The sequence below is a fragment of the Sapajus apella genome, unplaced genomic scaffold, assembly GCF_009761245.1.
Source record: "Sapajus apella isolate SASKATOON/1434 unplaced genomic scaffold, GSC_monkey_1.0 scaffold37, whole genome shotgun sequence".
Taxonomy (NCBI): domain Eukaryota; kingdom Metazoa; phylum Chordata; class Mammalia; order Primates; family Cebidae; genus Sapajus; species Sapajus apella.
The window spans coordinates 20,368,991-20,386,903 of NW_022436977.1; the positions used below are offsets into that span (position 1 = coordinate 20,368,991).

Genomic DNA, 17,913 nt, shown 5'->3' on the forward strand with positions numbered 1-17,913 from the left:
TGGCTGAACTTTTTATTTATTTTAAATTCATTTTTTTTTCTTTTCATCCTTACGCTTTTTTTTTTTTTTGAAAATTTTTTTTTTTTTTTTGGACAGTCTGGCTCTTGTTGCCCAGGCTGGAGTGCAATGGCGCAATCTTGGTTCACCACAACCTCTGCCTTCCAGGTTCAAGAGTTTCTCCTACCTCAGCTTCCCAAGTAGCTGGGACTACAGGCACGCGCCACCATGCCCGGCTAACTTACGTATTTTTTAGTAGAGACGGGTTTCTCCATGTTGCTCGGGCTGGTCTTGAACTCCCAATCTCAGGTGATCCACCTGCCTCAGCCTCCCAAAGTCCTGGGATTACAGGCATAAGACACTGTGCCCAGCCTCATCCTTACCCTTTTGAAACAAAGTTTTTATTAAGGGAAAGATAAGGGAAGAAAAGGGTTAAACAGGTAAGTAAAATGTACTAACTAATACCTAAGTTTAATTTTAATGACCATAGAATTGAAGCAATATCTACCTCTTTGGCTAGAGTATTGATTATAAAATGAACAATGCGACCAGGCTTGGTGGCTCACACCTGTAATCCCAGCACTTTGGGAAGCCGAGATGAGAGGATTGCTTGAGACCAGGATTTCAAGACCAGCCTGGCAACATAGTGAGACCCCTGTCTCTACAGAATTTTTTTTTTAATTACCTGGGGACCAGGCATGGTGGCTCATGCCTATAATCCCAGCACTTTGGGAGACTGAGTCAGGTGGATCACCAGAGGTCAGGAGTTCAAGACCAACCTAGCCAACATTGTGAAACCCCATCTCTACTGAAATAATTAGCCAGGGTATGGTGGTGCATGCCTGTAATCCCAGCTACTTGGGAGGTTGAAGCAGGTTAATTGCTTGAACCTGGGAGGCAGAGCTTGCAGTGAGCCAAGATTATACCACTGCACTCCAACCTGGGTGACAGAGCAAGACTCCATATAAAAAAAAAAAAAAAATTTTACCTGGGCATGGTGGCACATGCCTGCACATGCCCAACATTTTACTTGGGCATCTGAAGTAGGAAGATCACTTGAGCCCAGGAGGTCGAGGGCGCCATGAGTGTACCACTGTACTCCAGCCTGGGCAACAGAGCGAGACCCTGTCTCAAGAAAAGGAAAATAGTAAAAGAAGCAGAGGACCTGAATAATTAATATATTGTATAAATATCTGTGTCCAGATTGTTATATTTACTCATAATTTAGTGTTATGTATCAGTAAACATATTTAAAAATGTGTTTTGTTCTTCATGTAGAATACAAATCATATTCCCCTGAAGCCCTGTGGAGATACCTCACAGCTCGCCATGATTGGTTAAACATTATCCTGTGGATTGGAGAATTTCAAACCCAGCATAGTTATGCTTCACTTCCACAGAGCAAATGGCCGCTTCTGACTGTTGATGTTATTAACCAGAATACTTGCTGTAACAACTACATGAGGAATGAAATTTTGGATAAGTTGGCCAGGTATTGTAACTGTTGAACTAACCCTCAGTGGAAAGAATACAAGGGAAGAGCAAGAAAAAATAATGGTATAGTTTTTCCTTTCAAATGCCATAAATCCAACACAGTATTGTCTCATATTATTATAAAATTTAAAGCACATCTTCTTATAGTGAAGTTTTAAAATCATGTGCATTTGGCTGGGTGCGTTGGCTCATGCCTTTAATCCCAGCACTTGGGAAGGCTGAGGTGGGCAGATCACCTGAGGTCAGGAGTTCGTGACAAGCCTGGTCAACATGGTGAAACCCTGTGTCTACAAAAATACAAAAATTAGTCAGACATAATGCCGGATAACCCCAACTACTCAGGAGCCTGAGGCAGGAGAATCACTTGAACACAGGAGACAGAGGCTGCAGTGAGCCAAGATCGCACCATTGCACTCCAGCCTGGGTGACAGCAAGATTCTGTCTCAAGAAGAAACAAAAAATCATATGCATTTAACATCATGTGGTAGTGAATAAGCTCTCAAGTTTTAGATGCAGGTGTCTTCCAAAACATTTTATGCACTTTGGTATAGAAATGTTAAGTTTCCAGTAGGGCTATAAGGAGCAAGTGACAAGAGCTGAGATGGGGATACCTTAGCATCCAGTCTCTTGTGCTTCATATCACTACATGTGTGCTATGTATGGCCTTGAACTAAGAGAACTGAATTAAGAAATAGTGAGGGGAAGCCAGGTGCGATGCCTCACACCTATAATCCCAGCACTTTGGGAGGTCAAGGCAGGCGGATCACTTGAGGCCAGGACTTAGAGACCAGCCTGGCCAATATGTTAAAACCCCGTCTGTACTAAAAATACAAAAGTTAGCTGGGTGTGGTAGCACACGTTTGTAGTCTCAGCTACTCAGGAGGCTGAAGCACAATAATCACTTGAACCCAGGAGGCAGTGGTTGCATTAAGCTGAAATCAAGCCATTGCACTCCAGCCTGGGCAAGAGAGCAAGACTCCATCTCAAAAAAAAAAAAAAGGAAAGAATGTGAAGATTTTAAACTTTAATTATTCATTTATATGGTTGAATTGAACCATACAAATTTGCCATTTATATGAGTCAAAAGTGGCTCAATATCAACAATTTGATATGGCTCCATTTAATCTATCTTCCTAACCTGTTGAAATGGTAAAAGGAAAGCTAATAACATATGTTAAGTTTCTTAAACATATTTGTATGTATCATTTGCTACTTATACTGATTGGGGTATACTTACAGCTGTATTTTCTTCCCCAATGTAAAGATGTGGAGAGTGAGATCCAGGGAATTTAAATGCTTTGCCCAAGCCAGTTAGTTACAGATTTAAGTCTCCTAGCCCGATTTTCTATTAATTCTTCTCTCCATTGCACTGAATGCTCTTGTTTTTTTTTACAAGTAAATATTACAGAACTTGTTTGTCTACCTAATATTTTGCTTAGCATTGGTTTTTTGTTTTGTTTTGTTTTGAGATGGAGTCTTGCTCTTTCACCCAGGCTGGAGTGCAGTGGCACAGTCTCGGCTCACTGCAACCTCTGCCTCCTGGGTTCAAACAGTTCTCCTGACTCAGCCTCCCGACTAAGTGGATCTATAGGCGTCCGCCATCATGCCTGGCTAATTTTTGTTCTTTTAAAAAAGCTAAAGTATATATGGTTTTAGAATTAGGAAATTAGTAAATTAATAAACTCTATACCACCAGATTAAAGGGGAAAAAATCATACTACCCTGTTAGATACAGAAAAGCATGTGATAAAATTCAGCCTATTTGTGATAAAAACTATTGGCAAACAAAGCATAGATGCAAACTCCTTAACTTAAAAGGGGTATCTAGAAAAATCCTCCTAGCCAGCATCGTACTTATTAGTGAAACATTGTGAGCATTCTCTTTAGATTTGGAGCAAGACAAGCTTACTGTCAACTCTTATAAAGTTGATCTTTAAATACAATGCAGTATTGGTAAAAATCCCGGCCAGTTTGTGTGTGGGGGTAGGGGGAAGGCGTGGATTATGACATGCTGATCATAAATATTTATATAGAAATTAGAGGGTCTGCTGGGTGGGGTGGCTCATGCCTGTAATTCCAGCACTTTGGAGGGCTGAGGCGGGCAAATCACTTGAGGTCAGGAGTTCAAGACCAGCCTGGGCCAACATGGTGAAACCTCATCTCTACTAAAAATACAAAAATTAGCTGAGCATGGTGGCACGTGCTTATAATCCCAGCTATTCAGAAGGCTGAGGCAGGAGGATCACTTGAACTCAGGAGGCGGAGGTTGCAGTAAGCCAAGATCAAGCCACTGAACTCCAGCCTGGGAGACAGAGTGAAACTCCATCTCAAAAAAAAAAAAAAGAAAGAAAGAAAAAGAAATTAGAGGGTCCAGAAGAGCCCTGAGGCCGGGCCTAGTGGCTCACGCCTGTAATCCAAGCACTTTGGAGGCCAAGGCGGGCGGATCACCTGAGGTCAGGAGTTCAAGATCAGCCTGACCAACATGGCAAAACTCAGTCTTTAAAAAAAAAAAAAAAAAAAAAAAAAAGCCCTGAAAGAGAACTTGCCCTACTAGATATTAAAAGTTATTCTAATCTATAGCAGTTAGGACAGTGAGAGTATTGGTGCCAGGGTAGAGAACAGAAGAGTGTGCCTAGAAACAGACATATATCGCATGATCATTTTACATATAACAAAGATGGTCCTGCACAATAATGGGGGAAAAACAATTTTTTTGCAAATGAGGCTTGAATAACTGAATGGCTATATGGGGAAAAAAGTCTAGTTGGTTTCCCCTCTCTACCTCATATTCTACATTAAATCAATTCTAGGTAGATGTTAACACCTAAATGTCAAATGTGAAAGTATAACATTTGGAAAATGCCATCAGTGAATATCTTCACAACCTTGAGAGTAGTAGGATATGCTTTCTAAAAGGCCTGAAGGGGCAAAGATCTGTCACTGAAACCGACAGAGCTGCTTGGCAGGAGTTGTGGCCCTTAGTAGAGGGTGTCAGCCAAGCTGTAGACACCCAGCGCAGAGAGAACCAGAGTATTCCCTCTTATCTCCTAATGGGGCCCTCCCACAAGCTAGAACAGAAGTCTCAGGACACTGAAGTCTTGTAGTGGAACCCACAGAGGTGAGCCTCCAGGAACAGAGTAGGGTGAAGCAGAGTAGAGCTTCAATCTGAGGAGAAAGATACCAGCACATAGGCTTCTCACAAAAGAGGAAACACAAATGACTAATAAACATGAAAAGATTCTCTTTCTCATTTGTAGTTAAGGAACTGCAAATTTATTTTCTCCAAAATTTAGGAACAACTAAAATGGACCTCAGTGATTCACTCATAATATGATGTTGACGAGAAGGATTTTTTTAGATACTCCTTTTAGTTAAGGAAATCTGCATCTATGCTTAGTTTGCCAATAGTTTTTATCATAAATATGGCTAAATTTTCTCAAAGGTAGAGTGGATAAATATGGTATGTGTATACAATGGAATACTTTATGATAATGAAAAATAACAAACTATACCCAGAGGTATCAACATGGATAAATCACACAATGTTGAGTAGAAGAAACAAGATAGAGAACAATACATCCAGAATGTGCTACGTAATACAAAGTTCAATATAGGTAAAACCTTAAATTATTTGGGATTACATATATGTGTAATAAAACTATGAATAAAAGTAAAAAGGTCAGACAGAGTGGTTCACACCTGTAATCCCAGCATTTTGGGAGGCCTAGACAGGAGGATTGCTTGAGTCCAGGAGTTCAAGACCAGCCTGGACAACATAGACCTCGTCCCTACAAAAAATTTAAAAACTAGCTCAGTGTTGTGGCACATGCCTGTTGTCCCAACTGCTGAGAAGACTGGGGTAGGAGGATCACTCGAGCCTTGGAGGCGGAGGTTGCAGCGAGCCAAGATGGCACCACTGGACTCCAGCCTGGGGGACAGAGCAAGACCCTGCCAAAAAAAAAAAGTATGGGAATGATTGTCATAAAAGTCAAGATAGTGGCTACCTCTGGAGGTAGCAAGGGCATGCAATGGGGGAAGAATATACCAAGGGTTTATAATGTTCTATAATTAGGTTAGTGGTTCCATGGTGTTTATTTAAACTCGATATACAGGTATATATTGTATTTACTCCTTTGCTATATATTATATAACAGTAACTTTGTAAAAAGTAGTATTTACATGCAGATTTCTATTCATGTTCAGTAGGTGGTCTATTTAAATTATTGTGATGTTGCATGATTTTATTTAGATACTTTGGTGAATTTCTCAATGTTTAGAGCATCCAGCTTCAAGGGTTAACCACTATTGCCATGCTGGGTAATGGTTTCCATCACAAGCCAAAAAATGGAAATAGCTTGATTTAGGTTTTTAAAATAATAAAGATAACTTGAGACTGTTATTACTACCTTTAAATACTATAATAGTGTAGAAAATTTTATTAGAAATCAGCAAAATATGTGTCTGGAAACATATAGAGTAAGAACTGGCAGCATTAATTTGTAAATGATTATTTTTAAGTAATTGAGACTTAAACTATGGATGTGATTTGGTGGACTCTGAACATAGCAACTTTTTAACCTGCCATCCTGTAAATCTGTCCAATAGGAATGGGGTTTTTCTGGCACCTGAACTGGAAGATTTTGAAAGCTTCCTCCAAAGACTAAGCCGTATTGGAGGTGTAATACAGGATACCCTCCCTGTTCAAAACTACAAGACCAAAGAAGGTTGGGATTTCCATTCTCAGTTCATTCTATATTGTTTGGAGCACAGTCTGCAGCATCTTCTTTATGTCTACCTTGACTGTTACAAGTGAGTACTGAGAATGCATTTGTCCTTGACCAGGCCTTCACATTATCTCTTTGCATATGACTTATCAATGTGACTTTTAGGAAAATAGTAAGCATTCACGTGAGGAATACTGATCTTTTTGAAGCAATTTTCTCCATTTCAACATTTGGTACATCTTTGAATTCAGTGCTACATTCAACAAAATGCTTATGTATTTTTTTGGTGATATTCTGTAGTATCTCTGTTAACCTTTTAAAGACTTGACTTTAGAATACAATGAAAGAAATGCTTTAAAAGGTTTGAGAGGAAGACTCTAAAGTTTCACTTGGAGTTTTCTTCGATGCTTTGATTACCAAGAGAATGCTAAATAAGCTTGATTTCGTAGCAAGGAGTATTTCACTTCAAGGTATATTAGATATGCTCTAAAATTTATATTTACGTAGACACACGCACACAGAGCAAGCAATACATCAGTATGTGTCTACCTATGATCAACCTGCAGAATCATCTGTGACCAGTGTTAATTCCTATTGGGTCAGTAATAACGATAGAAGTAGTCTTTAATAAGTGACTGTTTACAGTGTTGTCACTAAGCTAAGTACTTTATATGCACTATCTCATTTAATCTTTACAAAAACTCCATGGGGTAGTTACTCCCGTCTCCACTTTACAAATGAATCAACAGAATTTGAGAGAGACTAAAGTATCTTATTTAAGGCACACAGCTAATAAGTGGAAGAGCTGATTTAATTCTACTTAATTTTTATTCCAGAGCCCACGTTTGTGCACTCATAGACAACATTTTTATTTTACTTATTTTGTGTAGTAAAGACTAGGAAATGGATGGGCACAGTGGCTCACATCTGTAATTCCAGCACTTTGGAAGTCCAAGGCAAGAGAATCACGTTAGCCCAAAAGTTCAAGACAGCCTGGGGAATGTAGTGTGTTTTCTGGAGTCCCACTCTGTCGCCAGGCTGGCATGCAGTGGAACGATCTTGGCTCACTGCAACCTCCACCTCCTGGGTTCAAACAATTCTCTTGACTCAGCCTCCCAAGTAGCTGGGACTACAGGCATGCACCACCATGCCCAGCTAATTTTTATATTTTTAGTAGAGATGGAGTTTCACCACGTTGGCCAGGATGGTCTCTATCTCCTTACCTCGTAATCCACCCACCTCAGCCTTCCAAAGTGCTGGGATTATAGGAGTGAGCCACCATGCCTGGCCTACTGGGTCTTCCTCTTTACAAAGCAGTAAAAAACCAGCTATGCATAGTGGCACACACCTGTAGTCTCAGCTACCCGGGAAGCTGAGAAGGGAGGATTGCTTGAGCCTGGGAGATCCAGGCTGCAGTGAGCCATGTTCGTGCCACTACACTCCAGCCTGGGCAACACAGTGAGACCTGGTCTCAAAAAAATAAACAGGCCAGGCACAGTGCCAACACCTGTAATCCCAGCACTTTGGGAGGCTGAGGCAGGTGGATCTTTTGAGGTCAGCAGTTCCAGACCAGCCTGGCCAACATGGTGAAACACCATCTCTACTAAAAATACAAAAATTAGCCCCAGGTAGCATTGTGTGCCTGTAGTCCCAGCTACTCTGGAGGCTGAGGCAGAAGAATCACTTGAACCTGGGAGACGGAGGTTGCAGTGAGCTGAGATCATGCCACTGTACTCCAACATGGTCAACAGAGCAGCTCTGGATCTCAAAAAAAAAAAAAAAAAGACTAGGAGTTCCAATAGAAGATGTATTTTTGACATGTCATATTGTTAGTCTTACTTAGAAATGTTTTCCCCAAAGCTACTGGCAAGAGAACAGATTTAAGAGCTGTATTTTCAATGTATGTATTCTGAGCCATAATTCCTCAGTTGTACCCTCTGTAGTTGTGTAAGCTTTTTGTTTTTTATTTGTTTACTTTGAGGCAGTCTCACTCTGTCACCCAGGCTGGAGTGCAGTGGCACAATCATGGCTCACTGCAGCCTCGAATCCCTAGGCTCAAGCAGTTTCCTCACCTCAGCTCCCAAGTAGCTAGAACTACAGGTGCATGCTACCACACTTGGCTTGTAAAAATTTCTTAAAAGCCTCTTACTAAGTTCGAGTATGCTAAAAAGTTTTTGTTGTAAAAACCAGTGAAATATTAAGTATCTTAAAGTACAAGGTATCTATTTATCTGGTAAAGAGTTGACTAACATATGATGTCTCTAAATTCTGTCTCTAAAAGTGTCTGTTTCCAGATAATAAAGCATATGTAAAATATAAGAGTGGGAGTATTTTATGTTATATTTACTTTTTAATTCCAAGATTCTTTTTTTAAATTCTAGTCATCACCTGAGCAAACATGGTTGTAACCATCTTATTCTATATGTTAATCAAATAAGTTTTTTGTTTGTTTTATATACAGACTTAGTCCTGAAAATTGTCCCTTTTTGGAAAAAAAAGAGTTACATGAAGCACATCCTTGGTTTGAATTTTTAGTTCAGTGTCGACAAGTTGCCAGTAATTTAACAGGTAAGCGTATATTGTATTAAACACAGAAACTTTCTTTGGATAAATCACTGGTCTGTTGAATGCTATTAAACTTGTGGACTCTTTAAATAAATTGTTTGGCTGTGGTCAAATATCTGAACGTAATCTAGGCTTGCCCTTTAGATAAGATGCAGAAGGCTAAAAAGGTTAGCTGCCAGCCAGCCAAGAAAAGCTAGATCTGGAGCAAAGAGCTTGTGTTATTTTGTCTACTTCCCCTTAGCATCATGCTCTAGGATTTCTCTTATCCACAGGCTGAATTCCTGCTCTCTGGTAGATTGACACCCTTTTTCCATGAAGAAGTGGTCTGTCTGCCTGTTGTAAATATTTTAGTAAGGAACTCCAAATGGACTTGAAAGAAATCCATAGTATGTATGAGACTGTTGTGTCATCTGCAGTGGAGCTGCCGATGTAGAGGCTTACTCTGGTTGTAATCAGACAGAACAGCCTTGTTACCACTGTGGAGTTAACTGGTGTTATCCCAGAAATATGGGAAAAGGGACAGGCTGAATGACTACAGACAAGGAATGTCAGCAGTCAGTCTTTCAGTTGCATGTAATGTCTAGTTTCTCCAAATGTAGATTTTTTTTTAAATAATGTGGGTTTTGTTTTTTGGTTTTGCATGCTATGCAGTAATGTATGTTTATTTAAAAAAAATTAGAAGACACAGACAACTATCAAAAAGGTAATACTGGCCAGGTGGGTAGCTTGCACCTATAATTCCAGTGCTTTGGGAGGCATAGTAAAAAGGATCACTTGAGGATAGGAGTTGAAGATCGGCCTGAACAACATAGCAAGACTCTATCTCTACAAAAGATTTTTTAAAATTAGTCAGGTGTGGCGACATGCTCCTGTATTCCCAGCAACTTGGGAGGCTGGGATGGGAGGATCACTGGATCCCAGGGGTTAGAGGATGCAGTGAGCTATGATTGTGTCACTCCACTCCAGCATGGGTGACAGAGCAAGGCTCTGTCTCTTTTTTAAAAAATAATTACAAATAAATTAAAAACAAATACTTCCATAGGTAGATAGCCTAGGTACATAGGAAAATAATTACCCATAGGTAACCACTGATAATATTTTAATGTATTTTGTTACAGTTATCTTCACTGCATTTTTTAAAAACCTAGTCTCTATTGTATTTCATTTATACAACAAATATTTATTGAGCTCCTGCCTCGTGGCTGACTATTGTAAGTGCTAGTAGCAAAACAGGAAACATCTATGTTATTACATACTGCTTTTTTGTGTAATAACATGAGAATTTTCCCACCTTCTTAAAGAAAATGGCCATTTTAAATGTTTACATAATATTTTATTGTATGGATATACCTGTATTTAATTTACTATTCTCCCTTTTTCTGACAAGCCATTTTCCATATTTTTCTATTATAAGTAATAGTCTTGAATATAAAATTTTGTCCTTATTTCAGATTATTTTCTTACTATAGATAGGTTTTGGGATATTAAATTATTGGGTCGAAAGTTATTTATTTATTTTTGAGATGGAATCTTGTTCTATCACCCAGGCTGGGGTGCAGTGGCACAATCTCAGCTTACTCTGCAATCCTTGCTTTCCAGGTTCAAGCGATTTTTCTGCCTCAGCCTCCCAAGTACCTGGGACTACAGGCGCGTGCTGCTGTGCCCGGCCAATTTTTATATTTTTAGTAGAGACGGGGTGTCATCATATTGGCCAGGCTGGTCTTGAGCTCCTGACCTTGTGATATTCCTGCCTTGGCCTCCCAAAGTGATGGGATTACCGGCATGAGCCACCATGCCCAGCGGTTATACATCTTTTTAAGGTTCTTATTGTAAGACCAGATTGCTTTCCAAGGGAGTTGTATGATTTTATTATAAGTCCCAGTCTCTACTTGCTCTGAGTAGCTCTAATGCTTGAATGATTTTTTTAAAATTATTACCAATGTGATAGGTGATATATGGCATCTAAATGCTTAATTTGCATTTCTTTGTTGCTAGTGAATTATGTAGTTTTATGTGTCAGGCATTTATATTTTCTCCTTCATAAATTTGTTATTTCTTTTGTCCATTTATCTGTTAGAGTCAGTATTTTTGGCATTGATTTGTATGAGCTCTTTGTTGAGGACAAACTTAGCAACTCTTTAGTTTGTCATTTGTTAAAATTTTTCCCTCAGTTCATTGTTACCTTTCAATTTCGTTTAAACAGAAGTTTTTACTTTTATTTAGAGATATCCTTCATTTTTTCCCTCTGTGATGTTTTCCCATTGCTTTTAAACTTAGAAGGTCCCTTTTTTTTTTTTTTTTTTTTTTTTTAAACTGTGGATAGAGTTAAAAATTTATGTTATTGGCCAGGCACGGTGGCTCATGCCTGTAATTGCAGCACTTTGGGAGGCCAGGGTGAGCGGATCTCGAGGTCAGGAGATCAAGACCATCCTGGCTAACATGGTGAAACCCTATCTTTACTAAAAATACAAAAAATTAGCCTGGTATGGTGGCACGAAATTGTAATCCCAGCTACTCAGGAAGCTGAAGTAGGAGAATCGCCTGAATCCGGGAGACGGAGGTTTTGGTGAGCCAAGATCACGCCGTTGCACTCCCGCCTGGGCTACAGAGCGAGACTCTGTCTCAAAAAAATTGGCATTTTTCTCAAATAATTCTTAATTTAATATATATCCCTCTTAAGGAGAAAAACACTCTGTTTTATTTTCCAGATCCCAAACTGATCTTCCAGGCCAGCCTTGCAAACGCTCACATTTTGATTCCCACTAATCAGGCCAGTGTAAGCAGTATGCTACTGGAAGGACATACCCTCCTAGCCCTTGCTACTACAATGTATGCTCCTGGGGGTGTCAGCCAGGTATGGACAGCGCTTTATAACAAAATAGGACTGATTTTTAAATTTAGCAGAATTATCTATGGATTGTCTGGATCTCAGTTGTTATTAAAATATAACTATATTCAAGTATTTCATTAGATTAAAGAGCAGAGGACAAGGCTGAATTTTAAAATTTAATATCTCAGCCGGGTGCAGTGGCTCCCTCCTGTAATCCCAGCACTTTGGGAGGCCGAAGAGGATGAATTGCTTGAGCCCTGGAGTTTGCAACCAGCTTGGCCAACTTCGTGAAACGCCTTCTCTACTAAAAATACAAAAATACATAGCTAGGCATCGTGGTGCATGCCTATAATCCCAGCTACTCGGGAGGCTGAGGCATGAGTATCACTTGAACCTGAAAGGTGGAGGTTGTAGTGAGCCGAGATGGCACCATTGCACTCCAGCCCGGGCTACAGAGTGAACTCCATCTCAAAGAAAAAAAAAAAAAAAGAAAAGAAATGTATGTCATCTTCAGTTCAAAGGGAATGAAGCCAGGCATGGTGGTTCACGTTTGTATTCCCAGCCCTTCAGGAGGCCAAGGTGGTTGATCACTTGAGTCCAGGAGTTTGAGACCAGCCTGGGCAACATGGTAAAACCTCCGTCTCTACAAAAAAAAAAAAAATCAAAAAATTAGCTGGCCATGACGGCATGCTCTTGTAGTCCCAGCTACTTGGGTGGCTGAGGCAGGAGGATCGCTTGAGCCAGGGAAATCGAGGCTGCAGTAAGCCAAGATTACACCACTGTATTCCAGCCTGGGTGACAAAGTGAGACCCTGTCCCATAAAAAAGGGAGGGGGGAATGAATATGTTATATAGAGTTTTTTTTTTTTTTTTTTTTTTTTTTAGTTTGTTTTCCAATATTCCAGAATACAATTAAGATCTGATTGCTTCCAGGAGTAAGAATACTTTAGATCTATGACTTAAGAATTATTCTCTACTATTTGCCCTCTTAGATCAAAGGAAATCATAATCTTCAGCTACCCATAAACTCTGTTGTGGGTTCCTAGTGGAAATGTGCCCATCTTTGCTTTTTAGAAGTAGAGTTGCTTGTTTAGAGGGCAGTTAAGAGTGTTTAATATCTAATCTTCAGAAGTTTCTTACTGGTGGTAGCTTAACTTAATACCACCTTTTTTAGATTGCTGCAGTATACCTTAACTTACGCAAATATTTATTCCTCTATTTTTTATCACCTGTCTGAAATTAGAGTCACAGGATAACTTTAGAGTTCAGTGAAAAGTCATCTAGTTGAGTAGTTTGTAAACACTTTAAAAGATATATTAGTGAATTAAATATTGGCAGAGCCATTTTTCACTTTCTTCACATACAACTTGAAAACCACTGATCTAGCTGAACTTCCTAATTTTGCAGATGTGGAAACAAAGACCTGATATTAAATATCTAGCCAAGATCACATAGTTAGTCTTAGAACCAGAACTAGAACTGTTAACTTATAACTACTTGTCTAGTGCTATCTTCGCTACCACATACTCTCTCAAGCTAATCTTCTTCCACAGAGTTCTTGGGGAAAAAAGACTAACTTTGAGAAGGGGAAAATGCTACTCTCCAACCTGTTATCTGTCTTTTTACTTAGGTTGTTCAGAATGAAGAAAATGAAAACTGTATGAAGAAAGTGGATCCCCAGCTACTGAAGATGGCATTAACTCCTTACCCCAAGCTAAAAACTGCTCTTTTCCCACAGTGCACTCCTCCTAGTGTCCTGCCATCTGATATTACACTCTACCACCTTATTCAGGTACAGTATTTAGGTGGCTAATATTTGGGTCTATCAGAGTTCAGCCAGGAATACAGAAATCACTCTAGGTCTTTCAACTGGGGAGCATTTAATGTAGGGAATTACTTATACAGCATAATAGCAGAACAGAGAAACCAAACATGTGATAGTGAGGCAAACCAAAAATAGCAAAATAGGCAAGTCATCATCACCCCTAAGCCTGCAAGAACAATGCAAAAAAGTGATGTTACCAGAACCCAGAAGGTGGAGCCATCTCTGGGAGCTAAATTAACAACCAGGCTGCCTAATGGGAACTGGGAGCATAGAGTGTGGGGGTAGAAACTTGGTGGAGTTGCCCCAGGAAAACAAAGAATGGGGAGAGTATCTTGGCTGCTTCCTTTTTCCCATCTTTAGTCTCCCACAGTGTCTTTTGTGGCTATATTTATCTGGTAGCCAAAGGGGCAAAGGAGCTTGGGAAATACAGCTTCCTGCAATGCTGAGCAGAGTGGGAAGGGTGGAGGTGGGTCAGAGCAAACAGTTGACTAACATACCTGTCTGCTGCTTTCATCAAAAGTCTCTCCATTATGCCACTTTTAACTTCTAACCATCTCTTCTCAGTGAATCAGGGATGTTTGTTTAAATCAATGCTTTCTAATCTTTTTTGAACCTCTAAGAATGTGAGAAAGCTATAAACCCTCTACCCAGAAGAAGTACACATATGCGTATAATTTTACCTACATTTCAAAGTGATTCACAGACTCCCTGAAGCCTATTCAGGGATCCTGGGTTAAGAGTACCTTCCTTTTCCCATTTCTCATTTTGAAAGGCTTTTCCTTTTTTCCCTGAATACACATATTCTCATAGTATCTTCAACTCAACATAAGGTTTATAATTCTATAACGGGGCCAGGTGCAGTGGCTCATGCCTATAACCCAACACTTTGGGAGGCCAAAGTGGGTGGATCACTTGAGGTCAGCAGTTAGAGACCAGCCTAGCCAACATAGGGAAACCCCATCTCTACTAAAAATACGAAAATTAGCCAGGCATGGTGGCATGTGCCTATAGTCCCAGCTACTCGGGAGGCTGAGGCAGGAGAATGGCTTGAACCTCGGAGGCGGAAGTTGCAGTGAGTCAAGATCACACCATTGCACTCCAGCCTGGGTGACAGAGCAAGATTATGTTTCAAAATAATAATAATTCTATAAAAGCACAAAATCTCTTACTGTAGTGTGAAGACTTCTTAGTGTATCAACTGGTGCTGCTCAAAATTGTGGCCAGCACTTGTAAACTGCTTGTTGCTGGAATGTGGTAAGATTAGTATCTTGCACCAAAATGTCTGTCTGCTGTGTCACTAAGTACACTGTTTAGTTCAGTAGGGGTTTTTTTGTAGCAAGAATTTCTTGGAGATGGAAGCAGTATTCTGGATTTATACTGACATAAGTGTCTCGTCTTGTTTTAGACCACCACTTCAGGTTGCACTGGTACAAATGATAAGTGGATTATGTAAAAACATAGTTTCACTGGGACAGCACAGGTCACAGATGCCCCTGTGTCTTGTGTTTTTCCCAGGCAAACAAAACAAAAAAACATAATTTCACTATGTAAAGGAGTTTGAATCAGCTCGAAACACAAGTGGTTTCACGTTCTTTTTTCTGTTTTTAGGTGGACTTAATTTTTTTAGTGGTTATTTTAGGAAAAGTATTCCTTCTTTAATAGATCACAACTTCTTCCTTAGTTTTAAATGAAAACTACTCTTTTTTGGGGCCATCCAAATCCTGACTTAATAATTCTGTTTTTTCCTGTATTCTTCCCACCAGCTGTTGATGAACTTTGCTAAACATTTAGCCTGGAAAAATTCCAAACAACCACTACTTGCTGCTGGCAAACCTTTTCTGATTGACTTGACCTTGGTCTGCTATTTTTTTCTTTGTTGTTGCTCATCACATTCCTTCAACCATTTATCTTGTTTTTTCTTTCTTTTTTCCTTTTCTTCTCTACCCTGCTTCTAGCTCATCTTGTCATGTTTACATGGTAACATTTTCTAGTCTTTTAGCCCTCTTGGTCTTTTATTCCAAAAGCATTTCTGAAGCCCATTTTACTTTATAATTGATGCTTCCTCCACCAAAAGAGAATAGACTTTGCAGATGTAGTTTGACATAAGGAGAGTCTTTAAAAGGAACATAACCAGTTCTATTTTAATTAAAAATATAAAGCTCTCTTTTAATTCTGTTTTTAGCTGTGTTTAAAGAATTTATGTCCAGAATGACAAGCCTGAAATTGCCTTGGAAAAGGGGGAGCAGACTACCTCTAAAGTCCTTTCATGTAATTTTGTTTACCTATTTTAGAATCAGTGAACTTCTAATTTTGTTTAACTTTTCCCCTTTTTTTCAGTCATTATCACCCTTTGATCCTAGCAGATTGTTTGGCTGGCAGTCTGCTAACACACTAGCTATAGGAGGTAAGTCATCATGAGTACTTCTTGAGACGTGTTTTAGCAATGTTAACTATAGAAGTTAATATATGTAAGGCCAATCTAGTTTTCTCATTGCTTTTTATTTTAAAAGTAAAGGTGTATTCCAATGGAAAAATAGTTTGCAGAAGACAGAATTGAAAACATATGGTGCGTTAAAAGTCAATGTATTAGGTTATAGTGCTGTACTTGCTGAGAAACGTAATATGTAACTATTTGCTTGTATTTCTTTCTTTGAAAAAATTATTCTTAATTTCCATCATAGTATCTTAAAGATTAAGGGCATAAGTGTTAGCATTAAACAAATCCTGGCCCTACTATGTAATTAATACCTGTATGACCTTGATCATGTGATCTAACTTCTTTAATTCTCTATAAAATAAGATTAATCACAGTGACCACCTAACACATTACCATGAGAATAAAAGGAGGCAAGGCATTTAAGCACCAGATTCACACACATTGCTGTCTTATAAAGACCATAAGACTTTCTCTGATTTATTTTTTTCTGTTCTTAAACTCTGTTTTTTCTGTTTCTCTTTTATCTTTAATATCATGTTACCTATGGTGCCTCTGCCTTTATTACACTAAATTAGGCTTTGCATTAGTACTTTGTACCATAGTATGTGCCCCACATATACTTATTGACATACACAAAAACGAATTTCTTTTTTTTTTTTTTTTTGAGGCGGAGTTTCACTCATGTTACCCAGGCTGGAGTGCAATGGCGCGATCTCGGCTCACCGCAACCTCCACCTCCTGGGTTCAGGCAATTCTCCTGCCTCAGCCTCCTGAGTAGCTGGGATTACAGGCACGCACCACCATGCCCAGCTAATTTTTTGTACTTTTAGTAGAGACGGGGTTTCACCATGTTGACCAGGATGGTCTCGATCTCTTGACCTCGTGGTCCACCCACCTCGGCCTCCCAAAGTGCTGGGATTACAGGCTTGAGCCACCGCGCCCGGCCTAAAAACGAATTTCTTAATGTATGTTCTACAAGTTCATTCTGATATAGAATTTACCTAATACCCAGAATCCAGTATATGCCAAGCCTATAATAGATGTTCAGTAAATATTTGTTGAATGCTGAAAAAAGTAGTGCTTATTGCATTATCAAATAGAAATACCCTTTATCAGTGAAGTTACTAGAGAGTAGACAAAATCCCCTCTTCTGTTGTGATGGCTCCAGCTCTTGTCACTTAGGTGGCAACTTGACCTCTTCTTGGAGATTGAGCACTCTGCCAGGTAGAGTAGGGGCACAGAGAAGTTGAAAGCATGTTCCCTGCTGTTTTTGGAAGTTTAAAACATATTTGAGGAAATAAAGCACAAAGCAAATGAAACTGTTATGAAAATATAATACATATTTATAAAATTGGAAAAACTGTATTTAATTAGAATGTTCACTTCTTTTTTCATATGGTTTTACTGCTGAACAGGGATGTAAGAAGACTGTGTGGTGACTCGGCTTCTGCACCAGGCCAGAGTAAAATTTCCTTTTAGATTGAATTTTCCCTTATACACAGTCTCCACACTAAGCCCCAAACTGCTAAAAAAGTATGGTCCTATTTGAATAAAAAACTCAAGTGTACTCATTTCAGTACTTACTGTATTCCTTACACACACACAGCAAATATTTAATGAACGGCTTTATATGTAATACAAGTTGCCATAGTCACTCTGTTCTCACAGAAATACAAATAGGGCATGTGACAGTTTGTTAGTCTCAAAGAGGGAAATGTATTTTGAAGTAAGACCTTTGTAAGATGACAGATACCTCCAGGGTCTTCAAGCATTTTTTTTAGGAATCAGGTCACAATATGAAAAGTCCTTGGAATTTCATGAGAAGGTACAACTTTATTTGAGAAATAAGCTTTGACTTCGAAAACAAGAGCAGATATACTGTTTTCCAGAACTGGTTTCTGGAACCAGATCCCAATGTTGTCTTTTTTGAAAAATAGGCAGTAAGTGGTTAAGAGACAATTGAATAGTACATGACAGGAATGGCTATTTCATTCTAACTGGAGGGCTGACTCCAGTTAGAATGAAATAGCCATTCCTGTCAT

The 17,913-nt window shown here is 39.2% G+C and overlaps 1 protein-coding gene across 5 annotated transcripts in view; it reads left to right on the forward strand.

The window, feature by feature from the left end:
• SPG11 (SPG11 vesicle trafficking associated, spatacsin) overlaps window positions 1-17,913 on the forward strand; it is a 96,902-nt gene that overhangs the window by 38,670 nt on the left and 40,319 nt on the right. For all 5 annotated transcript variants that reach the window (XR_004274913.1, XR_004274912.1, XM_032297616.1 and 2 more), the window contains 6 exons: window positions 1,276-1,489; window positions 6,097-6,300; window positions 8,677-8,783; window positions 11,489-11,634; window positions 13,240-13,401; window positions 15,772-15,838. Coding sequence is in view for 3 of the 5 variants with exons in the window: in XM_032297616.1 (XP_032153507.1) it covers window positions 1,276-1,489; window positions 6,097-6,300; window positions 8,677-8,783; window positions 11,489-11,634; window positions 13,240-13,401; window positions 15,772-15,838 (900 nt within the window). In the remaining 2 variants the exon portion in view is untranslated. The remainder of the gene's footprint in view (window positions 1-1,275; window positions 1,490-6,096; window positions 6,301-8,676; window positions 8,784-11,488; window positions 11,635-13,239; window positions 13,402-15,771; window positions 15,839-17,913) is intronic.